The sequence below is a fragment of the Microtus ochrogaster genome, unplaced genomic scaffold (genome assembly GCF_000317375.1).
Source record: "Microtus ochrogaster isolate Prairie Vole_2 unplaced genomic scaffold, MicOch1.0 UNK80, whole genome shotgun sequence".
NCBI classification, from domain to species: Eukaryota; Metazoa; Chordata; class Mammalia; order Rodentia; family Cricetidae; genus Microtus; species Microtus ochrogaster.
The window spans coordinates 1,288,152-1,307,463 of record NW_004949178.1 but is presented as its reverse complement, the minus strand read 5'-3'; the positions used below and the strand labels follow the sequence as shown (position 1 = coordinate 1,307,463).

Sequence of the window (19,312 nt, the reverse complement as noted above, 5' to 3'; positions counted from 1 at the left end):
ACAAAAGGCATCTTTCTCTCTCTCCCCCTTATGTTAGCTCTTGAACAAATGTTTCTGACCTGTAAAGTTGTACTGGGAACAGGAGAGGAGACAGGGAGGGATCCACAGTAAGCTTGAACACAGCTTGAACAAATCTGGACCAAGGACTCCCAAATCCTTGCCCTGAGCAAGGAAAAAACAACACCACTACCACTCTACCACTACTCTGTCTTATAGATAGGATGCCCTGGAGCTCTCTATGTAGACCAGGCTGTCCTCTTACTCACACAGGAACACCTACCCCTCTCCCACCTCTGCATGCTGGGACTAAAGGGTGTGCCATAACACCTGGCTCACTTCTTACAGTTAGACTACCTCACATACAGTCCAGGTTCAATCAACAGGAGTAAGAATGGTCCTTCAAGTAAATTCTAATCTTTGCCTAACACTTTACTGTTTTTTTTTTTTGATAGTCATATGATGTTGAGACAAAAGGAAAACCAAGAGTTAAGTCACCAATGCTCTTTGCTACTTAATATTTTTTTCTTTTTTTTTGATTTTCGAGACAGGGTTTCTCCGTAGCTTTTTGGTTCCTGTCCTGGAACTAGCTCTTGTAGACCAGGCTGGCCTCGAACTCCCAGAGATCCACCTGCCTTTGCCTCCCGAGTGCTGGGATTAAAGGCGTGCGCCACCACTGCCCGGCTGCTACTTAATATTTTTAAAAGAACCCACTTTCTAAGTTGGCAAGGGCGGCTCTAGAACATCAGGCTGCTAAGATCAGGAGTGCTGCCAATCAATCAGTTGAAATGTAGGAAACCTACAAAATTTATTTACTAAATTCTAGGTCAGAACAGTGTAGGGCTTCAGCCTGTGGACCCATCTTTTTGTCAGGTTGTTGAACAGACTGCCTACCACAGATCCAGACAACAGACAATTCCATTTGCCCAAGTCATCTACCCTGTCAGAATTAATACAACTGGATTATCTTAGCCATAAAATGAAGGTCAAAATCAACTCAAGGCAGTGAAAAAACTCTACGTATAACTCCAAGCTTCATGTGCTCTACAATGGAATGGAAAAATCAAATCCAGAAATAAAGGCATCTCTCAAACAACAAAAAAGCCTCTCTTTACCTAGGACCTTGCAGATATTTAAAGGTGTGCAAGGAGCTCTGCAGATGCTACTTTCCCACATGCACAGTAAGCAGTTCTTCAAGGGGGGAACAAGCACTTTCCAACTGCTCATGTGCACCTTCACGGAATGGGCAAGACCATATTACCACTGAGTGACATACAAAGGAAATTCTGCCCCACTTTGTCACAGACGGTGTAAACTGGGGCTCTGAATACCTTCCAGAGTCCTACAAGTTTCATTTTTATGGACCTAGAAGAAAAACCCTTTCCCAAAGGATGATGAACCCCGTCTCACAACAGAAAAACTAAACCTTTTTTTTGGTTTTTCGAGACAGGGTTTCTCTGTGGCTTTGGAGCCTGTCCTGGAACTAGCTCTGTAGACCAGGCTGGTCTCGAACTCCCAGAGATCCGCCTGCCTCTGCCTCCCAAGTGCTGGGATTAGCTGGGATTAAAGGCGTGCGCCACCACCCGCCCGGCTAAAACTAAACCTTTTTAAAAGGAGTTTCTGGTTTCTGAATTTAAAAAAAGGGCCACAAGATGGCAGCAGAGGCAAGAATATGAGCAAAAATGTAGCAAAGCTACAACAGCAGAGAACCAAACTATCATTAGTCACAGGAACTGAGATTAGCATACCACTTGCCTTCCACCCTCCAAATAGAGAGTGTTGGAAGTTCTCTTAAGTGTGTAAATGATCAAACCTTATATATAGGACATTTTCCAAAACAATCCAGAATTCCTGATGTTTAAAGTTAAGCAATTTTACTATTTTAATACTTCATTTTTCATGAGAATTTGAGATGCTGATGCCAGGAATTCTGAGTGAGCGAGTAAGTAAATAAATACATACGTAAATATTTAGAGATGGAATTTCTCACCATAGCAGGCTGGCCTTGAAATTTCCTATGAAGCCAAGAATGACATCTGATCCTCTTGCTTCCACCTCCAGAGTGTGTTCCACCATGCCTTTTTTCTTTCCTTTTCTTTGGTGAGGCAGAGAATTGGTACTTATCCCAGGCTAGCCTTGACCTTTCAATTGTTCTACCTCAGCCTCCCCAATACCGGGATTGTAGGAGAGCACTGGGGTGTGCACACGACACCTGTCTTGCTTCAATAACTTAATTTACAATATAAAGCCCAGAATAATGATTATCTATTTAACTACAAAATTAATGAGACACGGATATTTCTTTTACAATTTAAGTGCTAAAAAGCTCACATTAACTCTAAGAACAGTGTCTTGAGAGGGCCTCCTATTTGCTGTGCTGTGCTCTTAAAACACCGACTGGTACAGGCTGCTCACCGAAGTGACAGGCAGAGATGAGGGGAAGCCATGCTCCTATGTGGCTAGTCTTCTTTTTTGGCTTTGCTTTATGAGGCAGGGTATTGTTATGCGATCCAAGTTGGCCCTAAACTCACAATCTTCCTGCCTCAGTCTCCAAATGCTTGTGCCACCATGCCAAGATTTGTGTGACTTTTTTTTTTTTTTTTGAGACAAGGTCTTTCTATGTCACCCTAGCTGTCCCATAATTTCTTTTTTTTTCTTTTTTTTTTTTTTTTGGTTTTTCGAGACAGGGTTTCTCTGTGGCTTTGGAGCCTGTCCTGGAACTAGCTCTGTAGACCAGGCTGGTCTCGAACTCACAGAGATCCGCCTGCCTCTGCCTCCCGAGTGCTGGGATTAAAGGCGTGCGCCACCATTGCCCAGCCCCATAATTTCTTATATAGATCAGACTAACCCCCAACTCCGTAATCTGCCTATCTCTGCCTCTTGAGTCTGAGATTAAAGGCATGTGCCATTATGCCCAGTCTATAGACAAGACTTGTTATTCAAGCACTGGCCTGGAACTCACTATGTCAACCAGTCTGAATTCAAACTTGTCACAATTCTCCTGTCTCATCCTCCTGAGCATTATGTGTGCCTATTTATTCATTTTTAAACAGCATTTCATCTAGCTGCTGTCAAATCTGCCAACTTGAAAAATGGGATTACAGGTACAAATTGCCATTTCTAGCTTTAAGAGCCTTCTTTATCACACTGGGTTCTCAGGCTCAGATGGAAGAGCCTGGTGAATGTGATTAGGACGCGGAGTTAGGATGCATTAATCCCCCATTCTGTTGTTACACTCAGGTACCTAACTGTTAAAAGGAGTCACCTATTTCAGCTCAAAGGTCCCAGATGTTTTCTAATCCTGGATCACTATTTTCCAAACCACTTTAATGTTCTGCAAGTTGAGGTCCTATTATGGTGACATTAAAGTCTGGCCTCTGTCCATTAAAACTCTGCCTGCGTGTTTAAAAGAAAACCAGGACTGCTGAGTCAGAGAAACCCTCGTGTGTAAAGAATGATCCCACACTTGATGTTCCTTGTTATATCCTTACTTACACAGTGTGAAGAATCCTTTCTGATTCTGGTAGATGAGAGATCTGAGTCTCTGAGGTTTGAGGCTGTGTGGCAGCTGGTGGCTCTGCCTCTCCAGCTTCACACTTCTTTGGGCTCCCCTGTTAATGGAGAGCAAAAACAAAGAATTTAATACTGCTAGGTTCCTTTTCTTTAACCTGGAGTTAGTAAGACAGGGCAGGACACACATAGTACAGGTAGGACAGACATTCATATATGGCTGTCTTTGTTATTTTACCTTGAACTCACAAAAACATCTGCCTCTGCCTCCCAGGTACTGGGATTAAAGGCGTGCATCACCACTGCCCAAAGTCGATGCCTTTTTTCCTCCTCCTCCCTTGTCTTCCTGAGACAGGGGTTTTCTGCATAGCCATGGCTGTCCTAGAATTCATTCTTTGGACCAGACTGGCCTTGAACTCAGAGATCTGACTGCTTCTGCTTCCCTAGTGCTGGTGTTAAAGGTATGCATCACCACTGCCCCTAAAATTGTTTTATTTGATTCAAGTTCTCATTTTGTAGCTCTGGCTGGCTTGGAACTCACTAGGTAGACCAGGCTAGCTTTGCAACTCCCACACACCCACATGTTTCTGCCTCCTGAGTGCTGGGACTGAAGATATGAGCCACCATGCCTGGCTAAAGGTAGGCACTTCAAGACTTTCTAGCTGGGCCAGTGGCTGAGACCTGTTTCCTCAACACTCAGAAGGCTAAGGCATGAAGACTGCAAGGTACGGCCTACATAGCAAAACCCTGTCTTAAAACGCAAAAAGAAGTCTGAGGGACACAGATCAATACTACTTCTTTCCTAGTATGTGTAAGGTTAGGGGCTCTATATTTAATACTAGGAAAGGCTTTCTATAGGGGCTGGAGAAATAGTTAACATATATGAGGCCCAAGTTCCACCCCCAACACTGCAACAACAATAAAGAGACAAAGAGACAGACAGACAGACATTCTATTCTAGCAGTCATTTTATTAGATTAAGGATGAGGTACTTGGGATTAAACCTAAGGCTCCCTGCTTGCTAAGCATGTACTCTACCTACCACTGAGCAAATAATTCCAATCCTCAGTACTCCAGAGCCCTTTTTTTGAGACAGGGTCTCTCAGCTGGGTGGTGGTGGTGTAGATCTTTATTCCCAGCACTTGGGAGGCAGAGGCAGGTGGACCTGAGTTTGGGTTACACAGAGAAACCCTGTCTCAGGGAAAACTATAAACAAACAAAACCCTCCCAAAAGCCACAAGAGACAGGGTCCCTCTATTATGCAGCTCTGACTGTCTTGGAACTCACTAGGTACACCAGGCTGGCCTTGAACTCTGAGAGATCCACCTGCCTCTAACTTCTTAGTGCTGGGATTAAAGGAGAAAATTCTTTTTTTGAAAGAACCAAAAATAGGCCTCCTTTTTGGGGCAGATAAATGGAAGGGTCCCGAGGAAGAAACCTAGAGATGAAAACTCCACTGCTAAACTTTACACAGAGCTTTGGCTAACCACGGAGTTAAGAAGGTCTATGTACACAATATGGTGTGTATACCCACATGCACGTAAAATAACTATGTTAAGAAAAAAGGGCAAGGCAAAGTCAGGGAAGCTGAAGAGATAAAACGCTTGCAGCTCTTGAGCTCTTGCAGAGGACGAGCATTCATTTCCCAGCACCTACACGCAGCTCACAATCATCCTTAGCTGTAGTTCCAGGGGACTGGATGCCTTCATTTCTCTGTATTCTTGTAGTTCAAATACATTCATTCAGGCAAATACTCACTCACATTAAAACAAATATTAAACAAGGTCAGTGAGATGACTCAGCTGCCAAGGACCTGAGCTTCATCCCTAAAACCACATGATGGAAGAACCAAGCTTGTCCTCTGACTTCCACATGAGCCATGGCACACATGCTACCCTGCCCACCAAGCTAACAAAAAAACAAACAACCCAAAAAACAAAATTAAGAAGCATCCTCGACCCTCTGCATTTCTTGACTCTTGTCCAGCATTGGCACACACCTGTAATCTCAGCACCTGGGAGGCTAAGGCAGGACCGTTTCAAAAACACTGAACAATGGGGCAATGCAGCCTAAGGGGCGGGAGCAGCCTACCTGCTCAGGCTGTAACTTCTGGATCACACGCTTTTGCTCTGGCTCAGTCTGGCTCAGATGCCTCCCCCGGACAGAGGCTGAGGACGTGGGAGTCTTCTCCTTTGGTTCAAGGACCTGCAGCTGTGGCACTGGTGGAGCTTCCTGACCACAAGAGGGATCTTTGGTTTCAGTGTAGCTGGTGTTGCTGTCTCTGGAGACTCCAGGGCTCAGAGACTAAAAGCACAAAATGAAATGGGGAGATGAGTATGAATGAATGATTCACTGACTTTTCCAACTTTTGCTCACCCAATCCATATATACTCTGAATCTTTTTTATTTATCTTTTTGATAAAGAGACTTAAGTAGCCCAAACAGGCATTGAATTTGATATGTAGCCTAGGATGACCTTTAACTACTGATCCATTTGCCTCTTCCTCCCAAGAGCTAATACAGTTATGGGTTACAAATACTTGGTCTTCCTCTAGATCTTTTTGTCTCGTGTGTCTACTGTCATTTAAGTGAACAGTGTTCAAGTACTTATTCAACAAATTTACTAAGTTCCATTCAGGGACTAATGAAAAAGCAGTGTATGCAACATGCTTTGTAATCCAAGGGGTTCAGAATGACCAGAGAACCCAAGGACCAATGTACTGACTCTGTAACGAAGGGGAAGTAAACAGTGGAGGCTAAACAAGGACTTTCTATTCTTGTTAGAAATCGTTAAGTTATTCTGGGTTTCAAAACTAGTAGAGAGGAGACAGAATTCTCCACACTCACCTTTCTGCTGCTGCTTGATGCTGAACGGGAACGGGATCTGGACCGTGACCTGGACTCTGATGTTGACCTGGAGCCCATCTTGGGTCTATCATGAGGGCTGGCGTGAACTCGAGCTTGGGATGCATCTCTCTGTTTAGATCTTGGAGATGACTGTGGGTGGGAGGCTGAACTGTCAGGTGAGTGAGATCTGGACCTGGACCTAGAGCTGGAGGATGAAGGTGAAGAGGACCGGCTAGAGGACGAGTCGGCTGATTGTTTCAAATCATGGTCTGGGAAGAGAGTGGGGGGTGCTCTTCTGTCCCCCTTCTGTTCCGAAGACTGCTTTTTCACAGGCTCCTCAGTGGTCCCTTTGGTGGGTACTAATTCCTCTATAGCTGGAGGCAGGGGGTGAGCAGATTTTTCAGGTTCAGTTTCAAGACTTTTCTGGGCTGAGTATTCAGACAGTGAGCTTTTCTGAGCCAGAGGCAGGACACTCTCAGCTGGCACTCTCTCTGCTGGAGATTCTGCTTTGGTGTCTGGAATACTGGACAAAGGAGACAGGCCTCTTACCAGATGGACAGGATGTGGAGACATTATCAGCTCCCGACTTTCAGGATCTGTATTACGAGGCGATAACTGAATGAGGACAGGGGGTGCTGGACCTTCCACTGGCTCTATCTCTTCCTCGTCCTGGAGTTGTATATGAGTTGGAGGAGATGACGCTTCCTTGGTAAGTAGCGGTGGGGGAGTTTCCTCTTCACTGGCTGTCTGCTCTGGCACAATAGGGGTCTTCTCTAGGTCTTCGGTAAGCGGAGGCGGGGAAGGAGACTGTGATCGTTCCTCCAAGCCTTGTGAAGACTTTACCTCATTTGCTTCCTGAAAGGGAGAAACTACTTCTGTGTCTTTCTCTTGCTGCTGTCTGGCCAGGTGACTTCTTCTAGCTTCTTCCTGGGATCTTGTAACTCGCCCTCCTTTCTCTAACCCATCATTTTCCTGGGATGTTATGAATTGGGGTTTCTCTTCTACCACCTTTTCTGGTTTTGCTCTAGGAATCTCTTCTCCCTCTTCATCCTCAAACTGTTTCAGGATTGGTGCCTCTGCCTCTCTAGATTTCTGTCCCTCATCTACCTCTTCTTCCTCTTCATCATCATCATCATCATCATCTTCTTCCTCCTCCTCTTCTTCCTCCTCTATTTTTAAATTTCGATCTACTCTGACCCTCAGGTTTCTAGATGGTGTTTCTTGATCCTCTTCTTCCTCTGCAGCCTGGCTGCACTCAGAGAGTTTAGCTGCTCTTGCCTGAAATAGAAGATATACAATGGTTTCAGATATACTCATTCATAATGAATGAGGAAAATGAGCACCTCTTAACCCCTAAGCAGTTATCTCTCCAACCCTAAAAAGAGCATTTCTCTCTTTTTTTTTTTTTTTGGTTTTTCGAGACAGGGTTTCTCTGTGGCTTTGGAGCCTGTCCTGGCACTAGCTCTGTAGACTAGGCTGGTCTCGAACTCACAGAGATCCACCTGCCTCTGCTTCCCGAGTGCTGGGATTAAAGGCGTGCGCCACCATCGCCCGGCCAAAAGAGCATCTCTTAAGGTATTCTTAGGAGAGAGAAATGAGGACACACCTTCAGCAACCACTGCTGACATGGGTTCCTCAGAGAATCAAAGCAGAGGAAACAAAAGGAGCACATCATTAGAGCTGCTTCTGGTTTGCTTTTTATGTACTTTAAAAAGATTTACTTTATTATTTATGTAAATGTGTATTATCTGTGTGAGCACAAGTGCTGTCAGAGGGCATCAGAGCTACCACGTGGATGACGATGCTAGAACTCAAATCCTCTGGAAGAGCACACAGGGCTTTAACTGCTAAGCCGTCTCACCAGCCCAAGCTTTATAATTCTTTTTGGTATTTTTTTGAGACATGTTTTTAAGTGTAGCTTTCATTGTCCAGGAACTCATTCTGTAGACCAGCCTTGAACTCACAGAGATCAAATTGCTTCTGTTTCCAAGTGCTGGAATCAAAGGCATGTGACACCACCATGTGTCCCTAGCCTTAAATTTTTTTAAAGGTTTATTTTATGCGTATAAATATTTTGCTCATATGTATATAGTTACACCGTGTATGTGCTCAGTACTGGAGGAGGTCACAAGAGGGTGTCTGATCCCCTAGAACTGGAGATAAGGATGGTTGTGAGCCACAGTTGGTGTGCTGGGATCTGAACCCAGGTCCCCACAAGAACAACCACTGGGACATTTCTCTCCAGACTCAAGACTCTTTTATGCTTTTCACAAGTGATGGAACATCCAGAAAGCAAGGGAGAACGACCCTATTGTTATTCAAGACCTATCACCACAGATAGTCTTCTCTTTTCTTTACTTTGAGCTGCAACACCACATCTTGCTTCTCACCCTCCTCTTTTTCTCTCTCTTCTGAGATAGGTCCTCATTATGTTACCCAGGATGCTCTCAAATCAGACCATCTGAATTCTCAAGTGCCAAAAATACCAGTGTGTCACTGCCTTCCACTGTCCTACCTTTGCTGCCCCAAATGTTCTTCCTTAACATTTCACATATTTTTCAACTGCTCTATTAGCTATTATTAATGCAGTCATATAGTTTTAGTTATGCCATATCTTGTCTTATTATACATCTAAGAATATAGCCTAGCCTAGTAATTTTCAATATTTAATTTTTAAATTTTTTTTTAAAAAAAATTACATTATTGGGCTGGAGAGATGGCTCAGCGGTTAAGAGCAGTGGCTGCTCTTCCAAAGGTCCTGAGTTCAATTCCCAGCAACCACATGGTGGCTCACAACCATCTGTAATGAGGTCTGGTGCCCTCTTCTGGCCTGTAGGCAGACATACACACAGAATATTGTATATATACAACATTTTTTGTTTTTTTTTTTTTTAGTTTTTCGAGACAGGGTTTCTCTGTGGTTTTGGAGCCTGTCCTGGAACTAGCTCTTGTAGACCAGGCTGGTCTCGAACTCACAGAGATCCGCCTGCCTATGCCTCCCGAGTGCTGGGATTAAAGGTGTGCCCCACCACTGCCTGGCTATCAGGCAACTTTATTCATTGAGCCCTCACATTTACGTTTTGAAAAACTATATATTACTACGTTCACATCAGGCATGCATGGTAACCTGTTGTCTGTAACTCCAGCACTTGGGAAAATTAATCCAGTGAGACTCTGTCTCAAAAAAAAAAAGGAAAAAAAAGTTAAAAATGTATGTATTTTCTCAGAAGTCTGAAGGCCAGAGCACATCTAAATAACAAAACTGCAAGAGCAGCGTGAGAAAGATGGCTCCACAGCTATCCAGAGATAGTCTGTGATGGCCGACGTAGCCAGAACACTGCGGGATTGGATTACCTGTCTAACCCTGGATGATCGTCTTTCTCCTTTTCTTGTTTTCTCATCATCAGATTCACCTTTTTCTTCAGAGAAAGAGGAGCTCTTTCCTACCAAATGAAAGAAAATCAAGTTACATTCATGATCTGAAAACCCTGATTCATAACTTTCTAAAATCCAATCAATTATTACCTACAAGCTGTTCATGAATACATTTCCACATACAGGCTCACGACTACACAAGTCCCAGGGACGCTTTTACTTACTTACTTACTTACTTATTTATTTATTTATTATGTATACAATAGTTTGTCTGTGTGTATGTCTGCAGGCCGGAAGAGGGCACCAGACCTTATTACATATGGTTGTGAGCCACCATGTAGTTACCAGGAATTGAACTCAGGACCTTTGGAAGAGCAAGCAATGCTCTTAACCGCTGAGCCATCTCTCCAGCCCCCAGGGGTTCTTTTAATAACTCTATGTTTAGGGATAGTTTAAGACCGCAAATGACTCAGAAGTTAAAGTAACTTTCAGAACTTTAAAGTGTCCAGCAGGGGAACAGAAATATAAAATGCACCTATTTCTATAATGTCTTTTGGTATTCTGAAGCAGAACTTGAGAGTTTACCACTCTGAGGCCTGGAATGGTCATTTATACATACAATGTCAGCCCTCCAGAGGTTGAGGCAGGAGAATTGCCATGAGTTCAAGGCCAGCACAAGTTGCCACATGTTGAGTTCCCAGGTTGTCTTGGACTACAGTGTGAGGCTGTCTCAAAAACATAAACGCAGGCCGGGCGGTGGTGGCGCACGCCTTTAATCCCAGCACTCGGGAGGCAGAGGCAGGCGGATCTCTGGGAGTTCGAGGCCAGCCTGGTCTACAAGAGCTAGTTCCAGGACAGGCACCAAAGCTACAGAGAAACCCTGTCTCGAAAAACAAAAACAAACAAACAAACAACCCCCCCCCCATAAAACCAGGAAGTCTTCATTGCTTTGTATCCACTTAAAAAAATTATTTTATGCGTATGTTTTGCTTGCACACGTGTGCAAGTTTTCCTCTTGTGTCTTTAGAGGCCAGAGAAGACATCAGATCCCCTAGAACCAAAGTTCCAGATGGTTGTGATACACCATGCAGGTGCCAAGAATCAAGCCTAGGTCCTCTGCAAGATCAGCCAGTGCTCTGAACTGCATAGGTGCCTCTCCACTCCCTATTATCACTCTTGGAAATCTTGCCTAGTACCATTATTTATTAGTAACCCCTTACCCAAAACACTGGGAAAGAAAACTCAGAACCTTGTGCATGTGTAACAAGCACTGCAGGGGGCTGGACTCAGCAGTTAAGAGCTCTTGCTGCTCTTTCAGAGGACCTGGGTTTTATTTCCGACACCTGCATGGTGGGTTACACTCATCCGTAACTCCAATTTCAGGAGGTCTGAAACCCTCTTCTGGCCATCCTGGACACCAGGCATTTAAGAGATGCGCAAGGCACACAAAAGTATCTATACATATAAAAAGTTAAACCAAACTCTACCTTTAAGCTATACCCCTTCTTTTGGCTTGAGATGAGGTACTGCTATGTAGCCAAAGCTAGCTTGGATCCTTCTGTCTTGGATTACTGCATGCTACAATTTATATGTGTGAGCTGTGCTAGCTCTACTGCTAGGTTTGATCAATCTATTATGAGTAAATATACCAGTCAATCTGTGTAATCATAAACTCAAGAAATGAGTAAGAAAAGAAGTCAGGGACACAGCTCAGCACTGTGGAGCGCTCAGTTAGCCAAATGGCAAAGACCTGAGCCAAAGCTCCCAGGGAATAAAAAATAAAAGATGTCCACTGACAATTAATTCAAGCTAAATGAACAGGGCTTTAGAACTGGGTCCTCTTGACTATGTTTTGCACATTGGAATTCAAGGTAGAAATTTTTTTCTTCCTTGCAAGAAAAAGTTTGAAAATTACCAATCTAGACCATGCAAGTAAATCCACATAAAACTGGAAAAAGTTTCACTATATTCCACAAATGAAATTATGGAAAATTCACTTAAGCAATTTAAGTCTCAATATCTTAACTAAGAAAAAGAAGGGCATGAACTGGAAAATTCTTGTTTACTACCAATATTAAATACTATATGGAAGATCTGAGCACAGCTCAGCGGAGAGTGCAAGCTTATAACCACACAGGTAGTACTAGGTTGAATTAAAAAACAGCATGGGGCGTGTGACTGGAGAGACTGGCTCAGCAGTTAAGAGTATTGGCTGCTCTTTGGTGGTGGTGTGGTGCTGTGTGTGTGTGTTAGATTTCCAGCAATCAAATGGTAGCTCACAATCAGCTGCAACTCCAGTTCCAGGGGATCTGATGCCCTCTTCTGACTTCCACAAGCACTGTAATGTGGTATAGACACATATGCAGACAAAACACAAATACACACAAAATAAAACTTAAAAAACAGCATAAGGATGAGAAGGGAGTATTTACTACAAGAGTGGGTGGCTTATGAAGACAGTGCTTATCTAATAATGCACAAAGCTTAGGTTTAATGTTCAATGAGGGAAGAGAGCAACGAAGATAACTACATTCCAAATAATTAGTTAAAACAGGCTTAACTTTAGTTTTTTTTCTTTCCTTTTTCTTTGAGAAAGGGTTTCTCTATGTAGACCTGGCTGCCCTAGAACTTGTTCTATAGATCCAGTTGGTCTTGAACTCAGAAATCCAGCAGTCTCTGACTCCCGAGTGCTAGGATTAAAGGCCTGTGCCACCATTGCCTGGTTTGGACTTAACTTTAATATAGTATAAAAGGCACAAGTCTTGGCTAGAGATAAAGTTCAGCCTGTTGAGCAGGCACAAAGCCTTAGTTTAGTCCTGATCACCAAGACGCCCACTAAGAAGAAAGGTTAAACCACACAGAAAGCACGACCTACACAAGTAAGTATTTAAACTAGTGTTAAATAATTCTGATGGTGTAAGCTCTAACCCAGGATCTGCTTTTGTCTCAAGGTAGCAATAATCTAAAATGAACTAAGCTTTGATTGTAATAAAGTCAAGCTAAAACTAATAAAACCAAGACTGTGAACATTTTTATAAAATTTTATTCCACGATTACTTGATTAACTGGATCTCTGAAATGATATAATTTCATACCAGAGTAAATAAACACTTGAAATAAGGTTTTTGTTTGTTTGTTTGTTTTTCTAACAGGATCTATGTGACATACAGAGACTTGAGTCTAGACTCTTGCAAACATTTGAGGCATCTTAAGATATTATTGGCGGGACTACACAATTCATAATTCAATGATCTGGAATAGGTTAAATTATCAAGTAAACAAAACTAAAAGAAGAGATAACTGGGGCTGGAGAGATGGCTCAGAGGTTAAGAGCACTGACTGTTCTTCTAAAGGTCCTGAGTTCAATTCCCAGGAACCACATGGTGGCTCACAACCATATGTAATGAAACTGGTGCCCTCTTCTGGCCTGCAGAACACTGTATACATAATAAATAAATCTTAGAGAGAGAGAGAGAGAGAGAGAAGAGATAATTGTTTCTCACTCAGTAGGGTGCTCACGTTCTTAATCCCAGCACTAATGCAAAGGCAGGTGGATCTGTGAATTTAAGGCCAGTCTGGTCTACAGAGTTGAGTTCAGGACAGGAGGATTTACATAAAGAAAAAGGAGAAAGAAAGAAAAAAAAAAAGCAAAGCTCCTTTGACAAAAGAAAAGAAAGAAGTTAATTTATCTTTTAAGCAAAAACAAGGTCAGATATGGTAACAGGCTTCCAGACTCCCAGGACCTGAGAAATAGCAGGGTAAAGAATTCAAGGCCAGCCAGGTGGTGGTGGCACACACCTTTAATTCCAACATGGGAGGCAGAGGCAGGTGGATTTCTGTGAGTTTGAGGCCAGCCTGGTTTACAAAGCCAGTTCCAGGTCAGGCTCCAAAAAGTCACAGAGAAACACTGTCTTGAAAAACTAAAAAGAATTCACGGTTACCCTGGACTTTATTTATGGTGACTTCAAAGTCATCTGAGATGGTAAGACTGAGCTAGTAAGGAAATGTCTAAGAACACAAGGGTCAGAGATGCAGCTCATCAGTACAGCACTTGTACATGGTACAGGCTCTGGGTTCAATCCCTAGCACTATTAAGAAACAAAACAAAGCAAAACAAACAACAACAAAAAGGCAATAAAAAAGCTGTATATAAAGTTGGCCAGAGATAAATGTCTTTGGAGCCAAAGGTAAGTTTTATTAAGTTGTAATTTACAAATTAAACATACCCAAGTTTAAGAGATTTTATTCTTCACCTAATGTAAACTGTAGGTTAGTCTAATGTGCATTATTTTGGATACCATACCGTAAAACCTCAGTAACAGGATTCTGGATAATTATTTCTTTGGAAGCACTAGGAGGTCACCAAAGAGATCTGGGAAAATGGGTAAGCTGTTCAGTTCTGACAATCACTTTTATAAAAGTCATGAAAACTCGAAGGGATCCTCAGAATGAAACAAGCAATCACTAACAACACAAAACATTCGGAGGTGGAGGATAGTGTCTTAATTAACTGGAAGGTGTTACCATGTGATCCCAGCCTGAGACAGCTGGTATCTTTTATTATCAATACCTAACCACATTAATGTTTAAAGTCAGATGTTAATACATGTAGACATTGAGCACTTTACCTAAAGGCAAACCCAATGCTACCAACAGGCTAATAATAAAGGAAATTCAAGGCTTGAAAAAAAGTTTCTCATTTCCAAGATGTCCAAAGCCAGAAGCCTTCAGAAGAAAGGGAAAAGTGGCTGCTAGACAGTGAAGGAGGCATTAATATGGAGACTATATAAGGGCATTTAGGAGAGTAGTTTGAAGGCTGTTTTGGGATACAGAGAATTACTATGTATCTCAGACTGACTCCAAATTCTCCATATTCCTGTCTTAGTTTCCTGAGTGCTGGGATTAAGTAGTTTTATTATTATTATTTTTAATCTCCGACAACAAATCCCTGGAGAGGATTTACAGGACCCAATTTAGGCAACTGGATCGCAACTACCAAAGTACCTTATCTAAACATAAGCAGCAACAATAGGGAGTCCCAGCAATGATGTCAAACTTAAATTATTACTCAGCCTTCTAAGGAATTTGTTTGCCAAATCCCTCTCAGCATCCAGACTGAGAGAAAAAAGAGTAGGGCTACAAACTCTGTCAGACAAAGACAGGGTAAAGCACTGAGGGCTGTTAAAGATGTACGATGGAGAGCGCAGGAAGAAACCAATATTCTTGCATATATTTTAAGATGTTTTTTCCATCTTAGTGAAAGTGCCACACATGCCTTTAATCCCAGCACTCAGGAGGCTGAGACTGGCGGATTTCCGTGGTTTCAAGGCAAGCCTGGTCTACAAAGAGTTCCAGGACAGCCAGGACTGTTACACATTGAAACCCTATCCTGAAAACTAAAAGGATGTTTTCGTATTTTTCCTTGACTGAGTTCTTAAAAACAAACATCTAATGGGGCTGAGAGATGGCTCAAGAGTACTTACTCTTCCAGAGGACCCAGGTTCAATTCCTAGCACCTAAATGGTGGCTCACAATCATCCATAACTCCAGTTCTAAGAGATCTGATTGCCCTCTTTGGATTTCTGTAGGCACCAGGCACACATGTGCAAATATATATATATACATACAGACAAAACACCCTCATAAAACTTAAAAACAACAACAGCTGCGCAGTGGTGGCATGCGCCTTTAAACCTAGGCGGATCTTTGTGAGTTCAAGGCCAGCTTGGTCTACAAGAGCTAGTCCCAGGACAGGCTCCAAAGCTAGAGAAACCCTGTCTCGAAAAACCAACCAACCACCAACCAACCAACCAACCAACCAACCAACCAACCAACCAACCAACCAACCAACCAATCTTCCTGTAGGAATTTTCTTTATAGAATATAAGAAAGAGAAGCTTCCGGCGCGAAGGTCACGGACAAGATGGTGCCCCCCAGTTCAGGTCTCTCCGCTCATCAAGCTCGGCCGATACTCAGCCCTGGTCCTCGGCATGGCCTACGGTGCCAAGCGCTATAGTTACCTAAAGCCCCGGGCAGAGGAGGAGAGGAGAGTGGCAGCGGAGGAGAAGAAGAGACTAGATGAGCTGAAACGGATTGAAAGAGAACGGGCAGAAGCTCAAGATGACAGCATACTCAAGTGAAGCGCCATTGAGCTTGCCTTTCTTAAGTCGCTGAGAATGAATAAAAGCTTTGTCGTGCGAAAAAAAAAAAAAAAGAATATAAGAAAGATTACTAGAATACAACTACAGATCCTAATATAACAGTGGAAAACTATTCTTTTGGTTAATTATTTCTACATCAAATTAGTCAAGGAAACTAACTGGGAGATTAAGAAGGAAAAAGATTCACAGAGCAGGATCCAGGAATTCTACAAAACATTCTACAAGCCGGGCGATGGTGGCGCACGCCTTTAATCCCAGCACTTGGGAGGCAGAGGCAGGCGGATCTCTAATGAGTTCGAGACCAGCCTGGTCTACAAGAGCTAGTTCCAGGACAGGCTCCAAAACCACAGAGAAACCCTTACTCGAAAAACAGAAAAACAAACAAACAAACAAAAAAACAAGTAAGTGCCAGGTAGTGGTGGCTCACGCCTTTAATCCCAGCACTCAAGAGGCAGAGGCAGGTGGATCTGAGTTCAAGGCCAGCCTGGTCCACAGAGTGAGTTCCAGGACAGTCAGGGTTACACAGAGAAACTGTCTCAAAAAACTAGAATAATAAATAAATAGCAAAACCAAACAAACAAGTGAACAAAGCACTTAGCTGTTACTAATGATTAGCAAAACATGTTACTAGAAAACTTATTCCAACCAAAATCTTACTACTAAAGAGTACACAGTGTAGCGAGCTGCGTGGAATCACAACTGATGGAGATGTATAATCAACTCCTGAGATGGCTAAGGCCTGACCTATGCCTGATCAAACAATGATCATTAGCTGCTTGCATATGCGTGGGCCTATGGGCAGTGCCCACCTGGCAATCCGGGATTGGCAGCCCATGCCTACTTAAGGGCTGGGAGAGGTTTGCCTGGGGGGGGGGGGGAAAGGGGAGGAGGAGGAGATAGATTGCTGTGAATAAAGTCCTGAAAACTGCTGCAAGAAGAGCTCCGGGTGTTGCGTTTTTCCTTGCTGGTCGAGGGTGGACGCGACACAACAGAAGAGGCAATGGCCTTTCTTCAAGTACCTACATGGAGGGGTGGTATGACTGAACTCTATCAGCCCTGATTCCGAGTGTTCCCTGATTTGGGGATAGAGAATGTCAATCTATCATAGGCCAGTAAACTATAACAATGACAGCTTGCCATTTGGGTTTTCCCTTTTGTTTTTCAGAGTCTTGTTAACCAGACCCTGCTGCCCGGCTACTTACCACACAGTGCAAGCTGATCTGGAACTTGAGGCAATCCTTTGCCCAGCCTTCCTAACCTGGAGTTACAGACTTTCACTACTCTGCTGCCCTTACTTCTTATATTTATTTCTGTGTGGGTGAGCATGCATGTTATGGCAGGTGTGTAGAGGGCAGCTTGTGGGACTTGGTTCTCTTTCCACCACCTGGGTTCTGGGACCCAAACTCAATGAACTTGTCAGGCTTGGCATCAAGTGTTCTTCCATATCAAGCTCACTGTCACTCCCACATCTGTTTTGCAGTGTTTGTGACTGAACCCAGGACCTCATGATACTAGACACGTGTTCTGCCACCGAACTACATTCCCAGCCCTGTACCACATTTTCATATTTTTTTAACTGCTGAGAATTAGATTTTACTGGCCAGCTTGGTCTAGATAGCAAGTTCCAGGTTAGTTAGGAATTATATTTTACTTATTGTGTGTATGTTTATTTAAGCATGTGGGCGTGTACATACCACAACACAATGTGAAGGTTAGAGGGTAACCTTTGGAGATACTTTCCTTCCATTTCGTGGGGCTCAGGGAATCAAACTCGGGTTATTAAGTTGGTAACAACCATCTTTACCCATTGAGCCATCCCATGGGCTCAACAACATCATCATCACCATCATCACCATCATCATCAAGACTGGGCCTCTCTACTAGTCCTGGCTGTTCTTGCACTTGCTATAGAGAAGCAAGTTTTTGAACTGAAGAGACCATCCTGTCTCTGCCTCCCAAGTACTTGCCACTATATCCAGACTTCATTTTTTTTGTAATATGAGGCCTTGATAAATTGCCAGACTGGCCACAACACAGAAACCTCATGAGTAGCTGGCATTGAACAAGCACCACCATGTCTGGCTGTATCATATCTTTAGTGAGATGCATATCCTAGCCAAGATTAGAAGAAAAGTCTCCGAGATTAGGAGAAAAGTCTCTGGCATAAAATACAGTGGAGAGCACTGAAGGCAATTGTTGGCTGTACTCCACAACTTACTAAATTCCTGTTTTTTAATTTACTTTTTATCTCTTTTTCCCCTCTGGGTATTTTTTTCCTCTATCAATTATAATCACAGATAAAGTTCTGCTGAGGATCTAAACCACAGAAGACTGGTTATTCTCTCAAAATGGCTGCTTTTGAAACCTATTCTGTATAAGGACTCACTGTTCACTTTCATTTCAAATTACATTTAGAAAGGAGGTGTGTGTGTGTGTGCGCACAGTCACGCACCAGAGGGCAACCTTGGGTGTTTTGAATGCTATCCATCTTGTCCTTCAAGAAAGGATCGCTTGCTGAGCAGGATAGTCTGGTTGGCCAATGAGCCTCAGGGATACCAGTCTCCTTTCTAGTGCTGGGACCACAGGTACAGCATGTATTCAGCTTTTTTTTTGGCATAAGTTCTGGGGCCCACACTCAGGTTCTCAAGCCCTTGATTGACCGACCTGTCTCCTAGTCCCCAGGAGGTCTTTCTCAAAAAACACAGGGAATTACAAAAAAAAAAAAAAAAAGTTCCCTACTTACCTAGAAAAATTTAAAAGTTCATATTTACTGGCTTGGCAATAAAGACTTCTATAATATTGTTTCAATCTATATTTTAAGTTGTATTTTAAAGTATTTTTGAAAACGAATAACTTTACCCTGGTGGTATTAGTCTAAGTGTATTGTCCCTCCTTTAAAAATACCACAGCGGCTGGAGACAAATGGTCAGTTGTTAAGAGTACTTGCTACTTCTCTCCCAGGACACACACTGGGAGGCTCACAGCGCCTTCAGTTCCAGATAGGATTCTCCTTCTGGCTTCCTCAGAAACCTACACACATCTTAAATATACTCACACACACATCGAAAAAACTGCAGTACTCCTATCTTTATTATGTCTTTGTACCACTCTAAAAATAATTCTTAAAATCTGTGGCAATTTAAACTCTTACTGATTTCTAAGGAGTGTTTCAAATCTGTATCTCTGCCTCGAGGCAATCTCTAATTACTCCTCCAGTACTGAGATTGTTCACTATTTTTTTTTTGTAAAGATTTATTTATTATGTATATAGTATTCTGTCTGACTGTATGCTTGCAGGCCAGAAGAGGGCACCAGATCTCATTAAAGATGGTTGTGAGCCACCATGTGGGTGCTGGGAATTGAACTCAGGACCTCTGGAAGAGCAGTTAGTGCTCCTAACCTCTGAGCCATCTCTCCAGCCC

At 42.9% G+C, this 19,312-nt stretch overlaps 1 protein-coding gene and 1 pseudogene across 1 annotated transcript in view; one reads left to right on the top strand and one right to left on the bottom strand.

Moving 5' to 3' along the window:
- The window catches only part of Acin1 (apoptotic chromatin condensation inducer 1), a 46,967-nt gene that overhangs the window by 16,672 nt on the left and 10,983 nt on the right, over positions 1–19,312 (bottom strand). The window contains 4 exon segments of the mRNA XM_026777659.1: positions 3,493–3,608; positions 5,599–5,811; positions 6,355–7,632; positions 9,709–9,797. Coding sequence (XP_026633460.1) covers positions 3,493–3,608; positions 5,599–5,811; positions 6,355–7,632; positions 9,709–9,797 — 1,696 coding nt within the window.
- LOC101995527 lies at positions 14,110–15,946 on the top strand (annotated as a pseudogene).